The sequence below is a fragment of the Bison bison genome, unplaced genomic scaffold, assembly GCF_000754665.1.
Source record: "Bison bison bison isolate TAMUID 2011002044 unplaced genomic scaffold, Bison_UMD1.0 scf7180017864309, whole genome shotgun sequence".
Classification (NCBI taxonomy): Eukaryota; Metazoa; Chordata; class Mammalia; order Artiodactyla; family Bovidae; genus Bison; species Bison bison.
In genome coordinates, this window is record NW_011494881.1 from 2,014,621 (window position 1) to 2,031,530 (window position 16,910).

General features: G+C 37.4%; 1 protein-coding gene across 2 annotated transcripts in view; it reads right to left on the reverse strand.

Moving 5' to 3' along the window:
- Positions 1-16,910, reverse strand: part of CTNNA3 (catenin (cadherin-associated protein), alpha 3) — a 1,923,005-nt gene that overhangs the window by 1,776,435 nt on the left and 129,660 nt on the right. For both annotated transcript variants that reach the window (XM_010852148.1, XM_010852149.1), the window contains exon 4: positions 2,406-2,572. In XM_010852148.1, the coding sequence (XP_010850450.1) occupies positions 2,406-2,572 (167 nt within the window). The remainder of the gene's footprint in view (positions 1-2,405; positions 2,573-16,910) is intronic.

Consider the following 16,910-nt stretch of genomic DNA (forward strand, 5'->3'; position numbering starts at 1 on the left):
AAGCCTTTGACTGTGTGGATCACAACAAGCTTTGGAAAATTCTCAAAGACATAGAAGTACCAGACTACCTTACCTGCCTCCTTTATGCAGGTCAAGAAGTAACAATTAGAACCAAACATGGAACAATGGACTGATTTAAAATTGGGAAAGGAGTAGTCAAGGCTATATATGGTCACTTTGCATGTTTAAATTACATGCAGAGTACATCATGGAAAATGCCAGGCTCAATGAATCACAATATGGAATCAAGATTGCTGGGAGAAATATCAACAACCTCAGATATTCAGATGATACCAACTCTAATGGCAGAAAGTGAAGAGGAACTAAAGAGCCTCTTGATGAGGGTGAAAAAGAAGAGTGGAAAAAGTTGACTTGAAACTCACCATTCAAAAAACTAAGATCATGGCATCTGGTCCCATCACTTCATGGCAAATAGAAGAGGGAAAAGTGGAAGCAGTGACATATTTTACCTTCTTGGGCTCCAAAATCACTGCAGACAGTGACTGCTGCCATGAAATTAAAAGACACTTGCTCCTTGGAAAAAAAGCAATGACAAACCTAGACAGCATATTAAAAAGCAGAGACATCACTTTGCTGACAAATGTCCATATAGTCCGACCTATGGTTTTTCCAGTAGCCTTGTATGGATGTGAAAGTTGGACAATTAAGAAAGCTATCACCAAAGAACTGATGCTTTCAAATTATGGTCCTGGAGAAGACTCTTTAGAGTCCCTTGGACTGCAAAGAGATCAAACCAGTCAATCCTAAAGGACATCAATCCTGAATATTCATTGGAAGGACTGATGCTGAAGCTGAAACTCCAAAACTTTGACCACCTGATGCGAAGAACTGACTCTCTGGGAAAGACTGTGATGCTGGGGAAGACTGAAGGCAAAAGAAGTGGTCAGCAGAGGATGATATGGTTAGATAGTATCACAGATTCAAGGAACATGAATTTGAGCAAGCTCCAGGAAACACCAGAAGACAGAGGAGCCTCACGTCATGCAGTCCATGGGGTCACAAAGCGTTAGACCCAACTTAGCTGAAGTGAACAACAACAAATATTCACATATTAAAATATGAATCTCAAAAATATCAGAGATTTGTTTAAGGTGTCCAGGAAACCATCAGTCAAGTAACAAAAAATATTGTTCAAATATCTCACCTATAAATCTGGTAGACAGTGGCTGGGGATGAGAACTAATCCCTTTCCTGAAAAGCTACTTAATAACAAAAAAGGTGCCAAATTGACTTTTTGTACTAATAAACTATCAAAAGAAAAGGAATATGAAAGTATAAATGAAAGGGTTAAGACAAACTCTTCCCTTTTAACCCTACTTTAGGGTTAAAATAAACATTAGTAAGTATAATAGTCGCTCAGTCATGTCTGATTCTTTGCTACCCTATGGACTGTAGCCTTCCAGGCTCCTCTGTTCATGGGATTCTCTAGGCAAGAATACTGGAGTGGGTTGCCATTCCCTTCTCCAGAGAGTAAGTAAGAGAATAATGCAAAAAAAAAAAAAGATTTAGCTTATTAGAGAAAATTATTTTGATACGAAGGTCAATCAGCAAGGCATTTGCTTAACAAAGTTACAATAGTCACCAAGCACCTTTATGAACATGCATATATATTTATGAACAGAAGAGCCAGGGTCCTATTTAAAGTGAGAGGAAAAGAAGAGACTCCAAAGTGTTCTTTGCAACCTTTTCATCTCGACTCTATTAAGGACGGTCAAACTAAATAAATTAAGAAAGTGATAAAGGCTAAAAAAAATTGTCCTTCTACTAACTCATGGCTAAATGGTTTTGTCTAGCAAAATAAAGCAAATGAGATATCTTTTGCCTTTTTATCTACTAGTTTAAATATATTCTTTACTCTTATTAAATAAATACATTTATACATTTTCATAATGCATTGCTACAGACAACACAGACTACCTGGAAACATGTACTGTTTACCTTGGATCAAGAGGAGCTGGCAAAAGGAGTTTTCATTCATAATTAGGACAAATTTCCACATGCCTTAAGCTTCAAGGTTTTTCTCTCTCAAATAATTTATATTCACAGATTTATTTTCTGTATTATCTTTATAATTATGTTATTATGTATTTATTTACATACGTATATAGGGCATAATAACTTAAATGGTCAAAAGCCTAGAAATTTTCTAGCCATTTCCTTATCAATAAGCCTTCTTCTGTTTTTCAGTCTCCCACTGGCTTTAAAACTAACTTCTGGCTTCATTCTTGTGAAGTATGTATTAGTTTTACAACCTAATCAAGTCAACTTCTGAATGGTGATATTAAGAAATGAGAGGACAGGTGTGCTCAGATTGATGCTGGGTTCAGAAAATGGAATTATAAGTGAGAACAATGCCAAGGTAAACTAAGTCATCTTTTACTTACAGCTGACACGTGCTGCAAGAGACACATGACATCAATCATATCTGCGAGGACAAGGAGTCTGGTAACTGCAGCCAACAAGGCACGGGCAGCCTGAACCACAGCTTCCCTTTTCGGGAGATAGCAGGGGTCATCTGCAAATCTCTCAGCAGATACTTTCAGAGCTTCACCTGAAACACACAACCCCAGATATATTATATTTTAAGCTTCACTTATGCCCGTTGCAACATTTATCATCCAACCTAATTCCAAGTACATTCCATGACTAAGCATAATATTAAAATACTGTCACTTGACACTAGAACATTGTCTCTTAAGAAAGAATGCACTTTCAAATTGATATTTGTTTTTGATAAATGTTCTGGAGTTTAAGAATCATGGTACCATTTTTCTGCATGAAAATTGTGTTCAATTGACTAGCAACATCTAATAAAATTGCTGTCAACTTCTGCATTTGCTGAATCTCATTTTCTGTGAAAGGTTTCATTACTAAGACTTCAATCGGAAACAATTTTGTTTATAAAAATAAGATAAATCTTCACTGAGTTACTTTCCAACTCAATGGATGTTAGAAAAGAACTAGCCTTTAAGATAGTAAGACAGCAGTTCTCTGATAAAAGTTTAACATAGGTAGATTTATTCTAAATTGTCAACATACTAAATAAACTATATCCTAAACTTAGTCACAGAAATAATATTTCACAGTACTTGTTAGAGAAATATACTCACTATTTTTAAGGTTTCTTCATTTAAAATATGTTCTTTATAAAAGTAACATGTATCAATTTATTTTAAGAAGTTCACAGTTCAGAAAGGTACAAAATGAAAAGTTCCTCTTTACTCCACTCCATTAACATAATTGCTAAAGACAGCACATCAACTATTTTTTAAATTTTTTAAATTTAAACATTTTTATTATGAAAACGATATGACTTGCTACTTTTAAATAATTCACCATACTAAAGAATATAGAGTGAATTTTTTGTTTGTTTCCATAAAAATCCTCAAAATAACCATTAAGTTCTTATATCTATCCAGAAATTTTTCTATGAATGTATGTTTTATGTGTGGGCATATATATACATATATACACAATATATTTTATTAGTATATTCAGTCATATACATTCATATTATTTAAAAGATTTATATCATAGGAAAACATAGATATTATATGTTATAAAGGAAACATATAGAAGATATAGATTCAGATTCTTTTCATAAATAGTATTATACTATATACTTCCCTGTAGCTCAGTCAGTAGAAAACCTGCCTGCAATGCAGGAGACCCAGGTTCAGTCCCTGGGTCAGGAAGGTCCCCTAGAGAAGGAAATAGCAACTCGCTCCAGTATTCTTGCCTGGGGAATTCCCATGGACAGAGGAGCCTGGCAGGCTACCATGGCGTTGTGAGTTGGACACAACTTAGTGACTAAACCACCACCACCATTATGCTATAAAAACTTTCTACATTCTTTTCACTTATCAATTTATTTTCTTTACATATTGGGATACAGATGATCAAGAGGCAACAGAGCACAAAACTTAACAATGTGGGCACAAGTCACTTAGCTCATTTTTTTCCACTATAAGTGGTTTTTGTTCAGTCACTCAGACACGTCCAACTCTTTGCAACCCCATGGACAGTAGCAAGTCAGGCTTCCCTGTCCTTCACTACTTCCCAGAGTTTGCTCAAACTCACATCCATTGAATCAGTGATGCCATCCAACAATCTCATCCTCTGTCACCCCCTTCTCCTGCCCTCAATTTTCCCAGCTTCAGGGTCATTTTCCAATGAGTCAGCTCTTCATATCAGGTGGCCAAAGTATTGGAATTTCAGCTTCAGCATCAGCCCATCCAGTGAATATTCAGGACTGATTTCCTTTAGGATTGACTGGTTTGATCTCCAGGGACTCTCAGGAATCTTCCCCAGCAACACACTTCAAAAACCTCAATTCTTAGGCACTCAGCCTCCTTAATAGTCCAACTCTCACATCCATACGTGACCCCTGGAAAACCAGAGCTTTGACTAGACGGACTTCTGTCAGCAGAGTTATGTCTCTGCTTTTTAATACACTGTCTAGGTTTGTCGTAGCTTTCCTTCCAGGGAGCAAGCATATTTTATTTTCATGGCTGCAGTCACTGTCCACACTGATTTTGGAGCCCAAAAAAACAGAATCTATCACTGTTTCCATTTTTCCCCATCTATTTGCCATGAAGTGATGGGACTGCATGCCATGATCTTAGCTTTTTAATGTTGAGTTTTAAGCCAGGTTTTTCACCCTCCTCTTTAACCTTCATCAAGAGGCTCTTTAGTTCCTCTTCCCTTTTGGACATTAGGGTGCTGTCATCTGAATATCTGAAGTTATTGATATGTCTCCCAGTGATCTTGATTCCAGCTTGTGCTTCATCCAGTCTGGCATTTCACTGCATATAAGTTAAATAAGCAAGGTGACAATATACAGTCTTTACGTACTCCTTTCCCAACTTTGAACCAGTCTGCTGTTCCATAGCCAGTTCTAACTGTTGCTTCTTAACCTGCATACAGGTTTCTCAGGAGGCAGGTATGGTGATCTGGTATTCTCATCTCTTGGAAAACTTTTCACAGTTTGCTGTGATCCACATAGTCAAAGACTTTAGCAGAATCAATGAAGAAGTAGATGTTTTTCTGGAATTCTGTTGTTTTTTCCTATGATCCAACAGATTTTGGCAATTAGATCTCTGGTTTCTCTGCCTTTTCTCAATCCAGCTGGTACATCTGGTTCACATACTATTGAAGCCTGGCTTGAAGGATTTTGACCATAACCTTAATAGCATGTGAAATGAGCACAATTATGAGGTTGTTTGAACATTGTTTGGCTTACCTTTCTTTGGGATTATAATGAAAACTGACCTTTTCCAGTTCTATGGCTACTGCTGAGTTTACCAAATTTGGTGGCAGAAAATCAGAGGTACCACGAGAACATTTCATGCAAAGACGGGCACAATGAAGGGCAGAAATGATAAGGACTTAACAGAAGCAGAAGAGATTAAGAAGAGGTGGCAAGAATACACAGAAGAATTGTATAAAAAAGGTCTTAATGACCTGGATAACCATGGTGGTCTGGTCACTCACTGTAAATGTAGCTGATAATAGTAAGTACAATTTTTATGAAGATTAAATAAGAGCAGTGTTTGGAACTTACTAAGACTTGATTACCTGTTTTGTCATTCTTTTTAATGCTTGAATAAAATTACATTTAATTGATATATTATAACTTCTTTTCCAGGTCTTCCATTTTGTTAGTAAGGCTCTTTCCAGTTTTGTTGAGAAATAATTGGCATGTATCACTGTATAAGTTTAAGACATAGAATATGATGGTTTGATTTACATATATCATAAAAAATACTATCAGATTAAGTTCATCTGATAGTAACATTCATCATCTCATATAAATAAAGGAAAAGAAGGAAGAAAAGGGGAAAAATGTTCTTTGTGATGAGAATTCAGGATTTACTCTCTTATCAGTTCTCCTTTATATAATACAGCAGTATTAACAATGTCATAATGTTGTACATTACATCCCTCGTACTCATTTATAATGGTTAATGTGTACCTTTTAACCGTATTTATCTAACTCCCCCTCCCACCGCACTCAACCTCTGATAACTGCAAGTCTGATCTCTTTTGTTATGAGTTTGGTCTTATTTTTGCCTTTTAGATTTCACAAGTAAGTGAAATCATAAAGTATTTGTCTGCCTTTGTCTGACTTATTTCACTTAGAATAATGCCTTCAGGGTCTACCAATATTGTTTCATATGGTAGGATTTCCTCATTTTTTTGTGGATGAATAATAGTGCATTGTGTATATGCCACATCTTCTTTATCCATTCATTCATCAGTGGACATTTAGGCTGTTTCCATGTCTTGACTATTGTAAATAATGCCTCTAAGAATGTGGGGATACAGATAACTTTTTGATTTCATGTTTTTGTTTGCTTTACATATATTAACAGAAGTGGAATTGCTGAATCACACCATAGTTCTATTTTTAAATTTTTGAGAGTCCTTCATACTGTTTTCCATAGTGGCTGTACCAATTTAAAATCCCACCAATAGTACACAAGGATTCCCTTTTCTCCACACTCACACCATTAAGCTCTTATCAGATGTATGGTTTGCAAATATTTTTCTCCATTCCATAAATTGTCTTTTTACTTTGTTGATGATTTCATTCACTGTAAGAAATTTTTTACTTTGATCTAGTTCCACTTGTTTATTTTTCATTTTGTTTCTTATGCTTCAGGTGTCATATCCAAAAAAATCATTACCAAGGTCCATCACAAGAAGATTTATTCTTATGTTATTTTCCTAGGAATTTAATGGTTTCAGACCTTATTTTAAATATTTAATCCATTTTGAGTTAATTTTTCTGATTGATGTAAGATAGGAGCCCAGTTTCATTCTTTTACATATGAAATTCAATTATCCCAGCACTACCTATTGAAGAGAGACATCACTTTGCTGACAAAGGTCCATATAGTCAAAGCTATGATTTTTTCAGTAGTTATGTAGAATGTGAGAGTTGGACCATGAAGAAGGCTGAGCATGGAAGAATTGATGCTTTTCAAGTGTGGTGCTGGAGAAGACTCTTGAGAGTCCCTTGGACTGCAAGGAGATCAAACCAGTCAATCCTAAAAGAAGTCAACCCTGAATATTCATTGGAAGGACTGGTGCTCAAGCTGAACCTCCAAACTTTGGCCACCTGATGCAAAGAGCCAACTCACTGGAAAAGATCCTGATCTGGGGAAAGATTGAGAGCAAGAAGAGAAGGGGATGACAGAAGATGAGACGGTTGGATGGAATCACTGATTCAATGGACATGAATTTGGGCAGACTCAGGGAGATAATGAAGGACAGGAAAGCCTGGCATGCTGCAGTTCATGGGGTTGCAAAGAGTTGGACATGACTTAGCAACTGAACAACAACAATAATTTATTGAAGAGACTGTCTTTTCCCCTTTGAGTATTCTCATCTCTCTTCATAAATATTAGTTGAATATAAATGTTTGGGTTATTTCTGGGCTCTTGATTCTCTTCTATGGATCTGTTTGTCTGTCTTTATGTATGAGGCCCCTATTGAACACACAAATTATTTCCAACTTTTTTCTATTCCAAACAATACTACAAAGAATGCCCATAACATGTATCTTTGCATGTATGGACAAATTTAGCTGTAGCATAAATTCTTAGAATTGCTGAGTCAAGAGGTAAATGAATTTTAAGTATTGAATACAAAAAATTCTCTAAACACAGCCAATTCACCAACATATGAAAGGGCCTGTCTCATCTACTTTACTTCATGACTCTTTTGTTCCTATTTATTCACAATCTTCAGCATAAAAAAAATGCAATAAATTATTATTGAAAATAACAAGAATAATATTTCTTAATATGGATAAAACCTGTGAAAGGTCTGAGACTGTCTTAATATGTTAATACATTCCATTTGGTTCTCCTTCCTAAGCAATACCATGATAAGTAACAAGATGGCAGAGTATAAGAGTGTGTGCTCATCTTCTCCTGCGAGAACTCCAAAATATGACCATTATATCTACTACTGTGGGCATTATATCTACATTATATCCCTTAGAAGAAATGGAGTAACCAACATAGTCAACAAAAGCGTCCAAAATGCAGTACTTGGATGCAATCTCAAAAACTACAGGATGATCTCTGTTCGTTTCCAAGACAAACCACTCAATATCACAGTAATACAATTCTTTTTTTTTAATTTAAATTTATTTATTTTAATTGGAAGCTAGTTACTTTACAATACTGTATTGGTTTTGCCATACATCAACATGAATCCGCCACGGGTATACATGTGTTCCCCATCCTGAACCCCCCTCCCACCTCCCTCCCTGTACCATCCCTCTGGGTCATCCCAGTGCACCAGCCCCAAGCATCCTGTATCCTGCATCGAACCTGGACTGGCAATTCGTTTCTTATATGATATTATACGTGTTTCAATGCCATTCTTCCAAATCATCCCCCCCTCTCCCTCTCCAACAGTAATACAATTCTATGCCCCAAGCAGTAATGCTGAAGAAGCTGAAGCTGAACAGGTCTATGAAGACCTAGGAGACTTCTAGCACTAACACCCAAAAAGATGTCCCTTTCCTTATAGGGGACTGGAATGCAAAAGTAGGAAGTTAAGAGCTACCTGGAGTAACAGGCAAACTAGGCCTTGGAGTACAAAATGAAGCAGGGCAAAGGCTAACTGAGATTTGCCAAGAGAACACACTGGTCATAGCAAACACCCTCTTCCAACAACACAAGAGAAGACTCTACACGTGGACATCACTAGATGGTCAACACCAAAACCAGATTGGTTGTATCCTTTGCAGCCAAAGATGGAGAAGCTCTATACAGTCAGCAAAAACAAGACCGGAGCTGACTGTGGCTCAGATCATGAACTCCTTATTGCCAAATTCAGACTTAAATTGAAGAAAGTAGGGAAAACCACTAGACCATTCAGGTATGATCTAAATCAAATTCCTTATGATTATATGGTGGAAGTGGCATGTAGATTCAAGGGATGAGATCTGACAGACAGAGTGCCTGAAGAACTATGGATGGAGGTTCATGACATTGTACAGGAGACAGGGAACAAGGCCAGCCCCAATAAAAAGAAATGCAAAAAGGCAAAATGGTTGTCTGAGGAGGCCTAAGAAATAGCTGAGAAAAGAAGAGAAGCTAAAGGGAAAGGAGAAAAGTAAAGATACAGGCACCTGAATGCAGAGTTCCAAAGAATATCAAGGAGAAATAAGAAAGCCTTCTTCAGTGATCAATGAAAATAAATAGCAGAAAACAATAGAATGGGAAAGACTAGAGATCTCTTCAAGAAAATCAGAGATATCAAGGGAACATTTCATGTAAAGATGGTCTCAATAAAGGACAGAAATGGTATGGACCTAACAGAAGCAGAAGATATTAAAAAGAGGTGGCAAGAATACACAGAAGAACTATATAAAAAAGATCTTCATGACCCAGATAATCAAGATAGTGTGATCACTCACCTAGAGCCAGACATCCTGGAATATAAAGTCAAGTGGGCCTTAGAAAGCATCACTACGAACAAAGCTAGTGGAGGTGATGGAATTCGAGTTGAGCTATTTCAAATTGTAAAAGACGATACTATGAAAGTGCTGCAATCAATACGTCAGCAAATTTGGAAACTCAGCAGTGGCCACAGGACTGGAAAAGGTTAGTTTTCATTCCAGTCTCAAAGAAAGGCAATGCCAAAGAACGTTCAAACTACTGCACAATTGCACTCATCTCACACGCTAGCAAACTAATGCTCAAAATTCTTCAAGTCAGGCTTCAACAGTATGTGAACCGTGAACTTCCAGATGTTCAAGCTGGATTTAAAAAAGGCAGAGGAACCAGAGATCAAATTGTCAACATCTGTTGGGTAATTGAAAAAGCAAGAGAGTTCCAGAAAAACATCTACTTCTGCTTTATTGACTATGCCAAAGCCTTTGACTGTGTGGATCACAACAAACTGTGGAAAATTCTTCAAGAGATGGGAATACCAGACCACCTTACCTACCTCCTGAGAAACCTGTATGCAGTTCAATAAGCAACAGTTAGAACTGGGCATGGAACAACAGACTGATTCCAAATAGGAAAGGAGTACATCAAGGCTGCATATTGTCACCCTGCTAATTTAACTTAAATGCAGTTACATCATGCAAACTGTTGGACTGGATGAAGCACATGCTGGAATCAAGATTGCCCAGAGAAATATCAATAATCTCAGACACGCAGATGACACCACCCTCATGGCAGAAAGCGAAGAAGAAAGAAAGAGCCTCTTGATGAAAGTGAAAGAGGAGAGTGAAAAAGTTGGCCTAAAGCTCAACATTCAGAAAACTAAGATCATGGCATCTGGTCCCATTACTTCATGGCAAATAGACGGGGAAACAATGGAAACAGTGACAGGCTTTAATTTGGGGGGCTCCAAAATCACGGCAAATGGTGACTGCAGCCATGAAATCAAAAGATGCTTGTTCTTCAGAAGAACAGTTATGACCAACCTAGACAGCTTATTAAAAAGCAGAGACATTTACTCTGACAACAAAGGTCCATCTAGTCAAAGCTATGGTTTTTCCAGTGGTCATGTATGGATGTGAGAGGTAGACTATAAAGAAAGCTGAGCACCAAAGAATTGATGCTTTTGAACTGTGGTGTTGGAGAAGACTCTTGAGAGTCCCTTGGACTGCAAGGAGGTCAAGCCAATCCATCCTAAAGGAAATCAGTCCTGAATATTCACTGGAAGGGCTGATGCTGAAGCTGAATCTCCGATACTTTGGCCACTGGTTGCGAAGAAGTGACTCATTGGAAAAGATCCTGATGCTGGGAAAGATTGAAGAAAAGAGAAGGAAATGACAGAGGATGAGATGGTTGGATGGCATCACCAACTTGATGGACATGAGTTTGAGCAAGCTCCAGGAATTGGTGATGGACAGGGAAGCCTGGTGTGCTTCAGTCCATGGGGTTACAAAGAGTCAGACATGACTGAGTGACTGAACTGAACTGAACTGAAGCAACACCAAGTTAGGAACTCAGGCTGTGAAGTCAGACAATTCTGAGATCAAATTCTTATCTGCCACTTCTAGTTCTGAGACTGTGGACTGTTAAATATTTTCAGTGTCCTTATCAATAGGAACTGGATTAAAATATTAATTGTCTCACAGTGTTTCTAGGATGTTTAAATGAAATATATTTTATAATATACATTTAACACAGTATCTGAACATGAAAAGTGCTCAACAAATGGTAGCTGTTATTTTCTCAGGAAATTTCTAGTAGAGACAGTAAATTTTTAAACCAGTAAATGGTTTTTTTTTTATGTGTTTCTCTGCAAGTCAGAATTGCTAGTAGGAGACTGGAAAATTAAAGTGACCTCTGAAATTAAGAGAGCAAATGAATTCCCACAAAAGAAGATTATCTTTTCTTGTCATGTGTCTGAATTGTAAAGTTATGATAGCCTTTATAGAACATTGACTTCACATACTAAAACTAAATATATATTCAAAAAGAATTATATGTTCTTGACTCTAAAGATGTTAAGATGTTGAACAACTGGCTGAAGAGACATACTCAGAAAAAGGTCATTTAAACATTAAACAATTACAGTCTTTGTCTCTGTTAAGGCAATATGAAGACCCAGCCAAGTAGCACTGTTGGGTTATTCCTGGAAAAAAAAAAAAAAGTTACTCCTGAAATACATTAATAAAGATGTAGTAAGTAAACTTTCTTATTACTGGACTTACTACCTTCCCTCCTGTAATACTGCCAATCTCTTCTAGCTGCTTTCAGTCCATAGTTCTGCTTTCAACATAAACATTACTTTCTGCAGGAAGCCTTAGCCCCCTATTACTAAAGCAGGTCTTATGGTAGGGTTCTATGCTTCCTATCATAATCCTTATCATCACTTATTGTGTGAATGCATACTAAGTCATTTCAGTCGTGTCCAACTCTTTGCGACCCTATGGCCTGTAGCCCACCAGGCTTCTCTGTCCATGGGATTCTCCAGGCAAGAATACTGAAGTGGATTGCTGTGCCCTTCTCCAGGGGATCTTCCTGATCCAGGGATTGAACCTGCATCTGTTATATCTTCTGCATTGGTATGTGGGTTCTTCACCACTAGCACCACCTGGGAAGCCTTCACTTATTGCAATAACCTGTATCAAAGCCTGTCTTTTCTTCTGAATCAGAAGACTGTGAGTGTAAGAGGTGTACTGGTCCTGTCATCACAATATTCAGAGTGTAGTATAGCACGTGAGTTTGTGGGCTTCCCAAATGGCTCAGTGGTAAATAATCTCCTTGCCCAATGCAGGAGATGTGGGGTTCAATCCCTGGGTCGGAATCCCCTGGAGAAGGAAATGGCAACCCACTCCAGTATTCTTACCTGGGAAATCACAAAACAACAACAATAAGGACTCTGTGAGAGTAAGAGAAATACTGGTCCTGGTCACTACAATATTCACAGGGTCTAGAATAGCACTTACTCTCTTGCATAATTCTATACATTGAATGTGTATTGTTGAATGAATACATGAATAAACATTATTCAACTTTCCTTTGACAAGTTTTTGTTGTTATCTATATAACACAGATCCATCATAGGCATCTGAGATCTAGAGCATTTTGCAGCCCAAGTTCATCACTGAGAGTCAACAAACACGGATACAATCTAAGCAGGGCTCAGGTAGCTGCTGTACAAAGTACTAAGAGGCACAGAGGAAAAGGACCTACCTCTGTGTGAGGTGTCAGAGGACATGTAACTAAATACTCTAGGTAAGAGCAGTATGTTCCAGCTATTGACAAAGATAGACAACTTATAGAATTTAGCTCATTCCCAGTCAAACTGACTTGTGTTCAGAGAAAATAGATATTTTCCTAATTAAACATTTAAAAAGTATAACAAATTTCCCTTCTATCTAGAATATTAGCATCTGTGCTTTATAAAGTCTACATGTGAGGAGTCTATTCTTCTGAAATAATTCCCAATCTTTCTTATAACACTTTTACCTTGAAGTTAATTGGAAATTTTACTTTCAAAAAACATAAAAATAAAAAACATTTTTTCCTTCAATAAATTCCACTCTGTATATAAAAGCAATTTACTAAATGTCATAAAAATATCACCAGAACTAGATTCAGAAAGTTTCCTTTCTACTGGGATCATTTTGTTCCTTTCCTATCAAATATGCTCCTTTTAATCTTCAGAAAAATCCATTATGAAATGCCTGCTTGAATTAATACTAAGGTATAAACTTTAGAAAAATTATATAGGTACATCTTATACCTATACAAATGTAATATAGGAAAACTTCTACATATACAAAAATTTAATAGGAAAGGTTTTCTATGATCCTATGAGTAAACTTCAAAAGGTAAAAAAAGAACACTTCTGGGACAGATAGACACATTACAAATTATTCTTCACTTTATAAAAGATATGTACATGTTTCTTTTAAATATCAAGTTCCTTTACTACATTCAAAAGTTTAACTTCACTTTCTAAAAATGATCATATTGATTATAAATGTGAAAATCAAAGAAAACACCTCCAACTTTTATAATTAACATTATTTGTGACTCAATTAAGGTTTCTAGTTATGCCTTTGGCCACCCTTCCATTTGTGTTTTAATATACCAAACACATATAACATGCACTAGTACATGTTAATTGATTCAATACATAATAACATACTCTGGTAAAATGGAGTTCACAGGCTCAAAGTGTGCACTAGGGGTTTGGTTTCATTTGTTTTTCATTGGGAAACAGTCACTTTGCATGTTAAAGCTCCTAAGAGGTAGAAGCTTAAATTTAACTTTGAAGCAGATCAATTGTGGCTGGGGGTGGGGGGAAAGGGGGGGAGAGAAGAGGGGAAAATTACTTCAACAAGGTACTAAACTTACACAGATATTTAAAAATAAGCAAAGATCCTCCTTTAAGATGTTTTAGCCAGTTTGACTGCAAGAAGCAAAAATGCTTACCATAGCAGGGGCTTCCCTAATGGCTTAGACAGTAAAGAAACTGCATGAAATACAGGAGACCTAGTTCAGTTCCCAGGTTGGGAAGATTCCCTGGAGGACGGAATGCTTCCCACTCCAGTATTCTTACCTGGAGAATCCCATTGACAGAGGAGCCTGGCAGGCTATATATAGTCCATGGGATCACAAAGAGTTGGACACTTTCACTTTCACTATCATAGCAGACGAAAGAGCTGAAAAGCTAGCGTTGTGTGGACTTGGGCTTGGGAGCTACAAGGACATCAGCAGGACCTATGGAATCAGAATATAGCTGCCTATGGTTGCCTTTGTAAGTATATGCATTTTATTTCCCTTGCATTATCTTTAAACTCTCAATAAAGTCTTATTAAAATTTACATTTTAGTTCCAATCAAGGCAGAGAAACAAAGACCAGATTTCCTTCTCACCTAAAAAAACAAAAAATAGACAAAATATATGAAAAATAGTTGTGAAGAGCATTAGGCAATAAAGGATAGAAACGGTAAATAGGAAGAACCCTTTGATAGACCTAGCTTAGTGCCTTGAGAGGCTTCCCAGGCCACAGATAGGAAAGGGAAACTAAGAGACTGGAGAATATTCTGAGCAGAAAAGACAAAGCTGAATCTCCAGGGAGATTGTGACCACTAATGTATGTTTATGCAGGAAAGAAGATAGCTACACACAGAGAGAACTCAGAAGATCTTAATTCTTGAACATTCAGCTGGATACTGATCAACACATACATTGGAGGAAACTACCCAAAGCTAGGGAAGTTGCTCAGTCATGTCCAACTCTTTGCAACCCTATGGACTGTAACTCCTTTATCCATGGGATTCTCCAGGCAAGAATACTGGAGTTGGTTGCCATTTCCTTCTCCAAGGGATCTTCCTGACCCAGAGATCAAACCCAGGCCTCCCTCACTGCAGGAAGAAAGAACCATCCAAAAGGATTTTAAGTAATAGTACTTAACACTTACACAGAGCTGGAAATACTGCTTGTTCTCACTTTCAGAATGAAGAATTTCATAACTCATGGAATACTGGATAGAGTACATAGAAGGGTCTTACCTCAATAGTGGGGAAAAATTAGTCCTGGATTGAGCATTGTCCCAGTCCCTCCAACAAGGAAATTCAAAGAGAGTAGAATTTCCACCTTAAAGACCAACAGCAGCCATGCATTAGAGAATAGCAGCGGCCACATAAAGGCAACAACAGGACAGCGTATTGAAATAACTAAAGTGGAAAGACATAGGCAATCTGCCACCAATCCCTGCACCACTGAGAACAATCAAACTGAGTTGGGAAATATATTGACAGAGTTAATTCCATAAAATTATAAATTTGTCTAAAACATAAAATATGATGGCAGCTAGTCTATAAAACTGATGGAAATATCTCCTAACATCATACTTGAGATATAGCAGAAGCTCTCTTAAAAGCCCTTCTCTTAACCATCTCTTTAGATGAATCAACTCTTTATTTCCTCTCAGCAACACTAATGATCCCCCTCTTTCCTGCTCAATACCAAAGGAGTATCTCAAGTATATTGAAGACTTCCTGATCCTACTAAATTAAGGCATGCCAAGAGTCTATTAGTTTCTTCCCCAATATTTTCATGTGAGTTATAATTATAACTGTAATTTTATTAAGTATGTAAACTTATCCAGTAATAGTACAAAAGGTTTGTCATTTCTTTGAAAATTAATTCAAATCCTTGGAGACAATAAAGGTGGGTTCCTAAAACTGTTATCAAATTGAATGTGAGGGAAAAAATGGTAAAAGTTGGGGCAAAGGAAGGGAGAATATTATAAAACATCAAGGCTTTGGCAGTTAGGTAGCTTCTCAAATGTCACTAAGTTCTCTTCCATAAAGACATCAAAATAGGAAGCCATAGTCAATGTAGAATTGGTGTGATTTAGGCAAAAGCAACTGTGTGAGACTCAATCAACAGACCTATACTAAAAATGAGCCTGGGCCAAAAGTCAAAATATTGGCTAATGTTCATGTTATATTCATTAAGATAAAATACTTAAGGTATAGGGGGGGGTGTGTGCATGAAAAACAAACTTTTCACTTCCAATAAAAAGAACAATATATTTGAAGCAAAAATTGTCTGTGGCTAACTTCTCTGTTGGTACAACGGATAGGAATCTGTCTGCCAAAGCAGGAAACGTGGGTTCAATCCCTGATCCAGTAACATTCCAAGTGCCACAAAGCAACTAAGCCTGTCTGCCACAGCTATTGACTCTGTGCTCTACAGCACAGGAGCCACAATACTGAGCCCATGTGCCTCAGGTACTGAAGCCTATGTGCCTAGAGGCCATGCTCCACAAGAGGAGCCATCTCAGTAAGAAGCCCATGCACCACGAGGAAGAATAGATCCCGCTCAACACAACTAGAGAAAGCCCATGGGCAACAACGAAGACCCAGCACAACCAAAAGTAAATAAATTATTTTTTTTAATTATCTGTTGTATCTTTAAACATAGGAAATAATCTCTACATTTCAATCATATCTAGGCAAATTTTAATTATATATTTATATGTAAAAATATATAGCTCAATGCTTTAAAAAAAAACCTTTATTAATTACTTTGCCAACAAAGGTCCATCTAGTCAAGGCTATGGTTTTTCCAGTGGTCAGGTATGGATGTGAGAGTTGGACTCTGAAGAAAGCTGAGTGCCGAAGAATTGATGCTTTTGAACTGTGGTATTGGAGAAGACTCTTGAGAGTCCCTTGGACTGCAAGAAGATCCAACCAGTCCATTCTAAAGGAGATCAGCCCTGGGATTTCTTTGGAAGGAATGATACTAAAGCTGAAACTCCAGTACTTTGGCCACCTCATGTGAAGAGTTGACTCATTGGAAAAGACTCTGATGCTGGGAGGGATTTGGGGGGCAGGAGGAGAAGGGGACGACAGAGGATGAGATGGCTGGATGGCATCA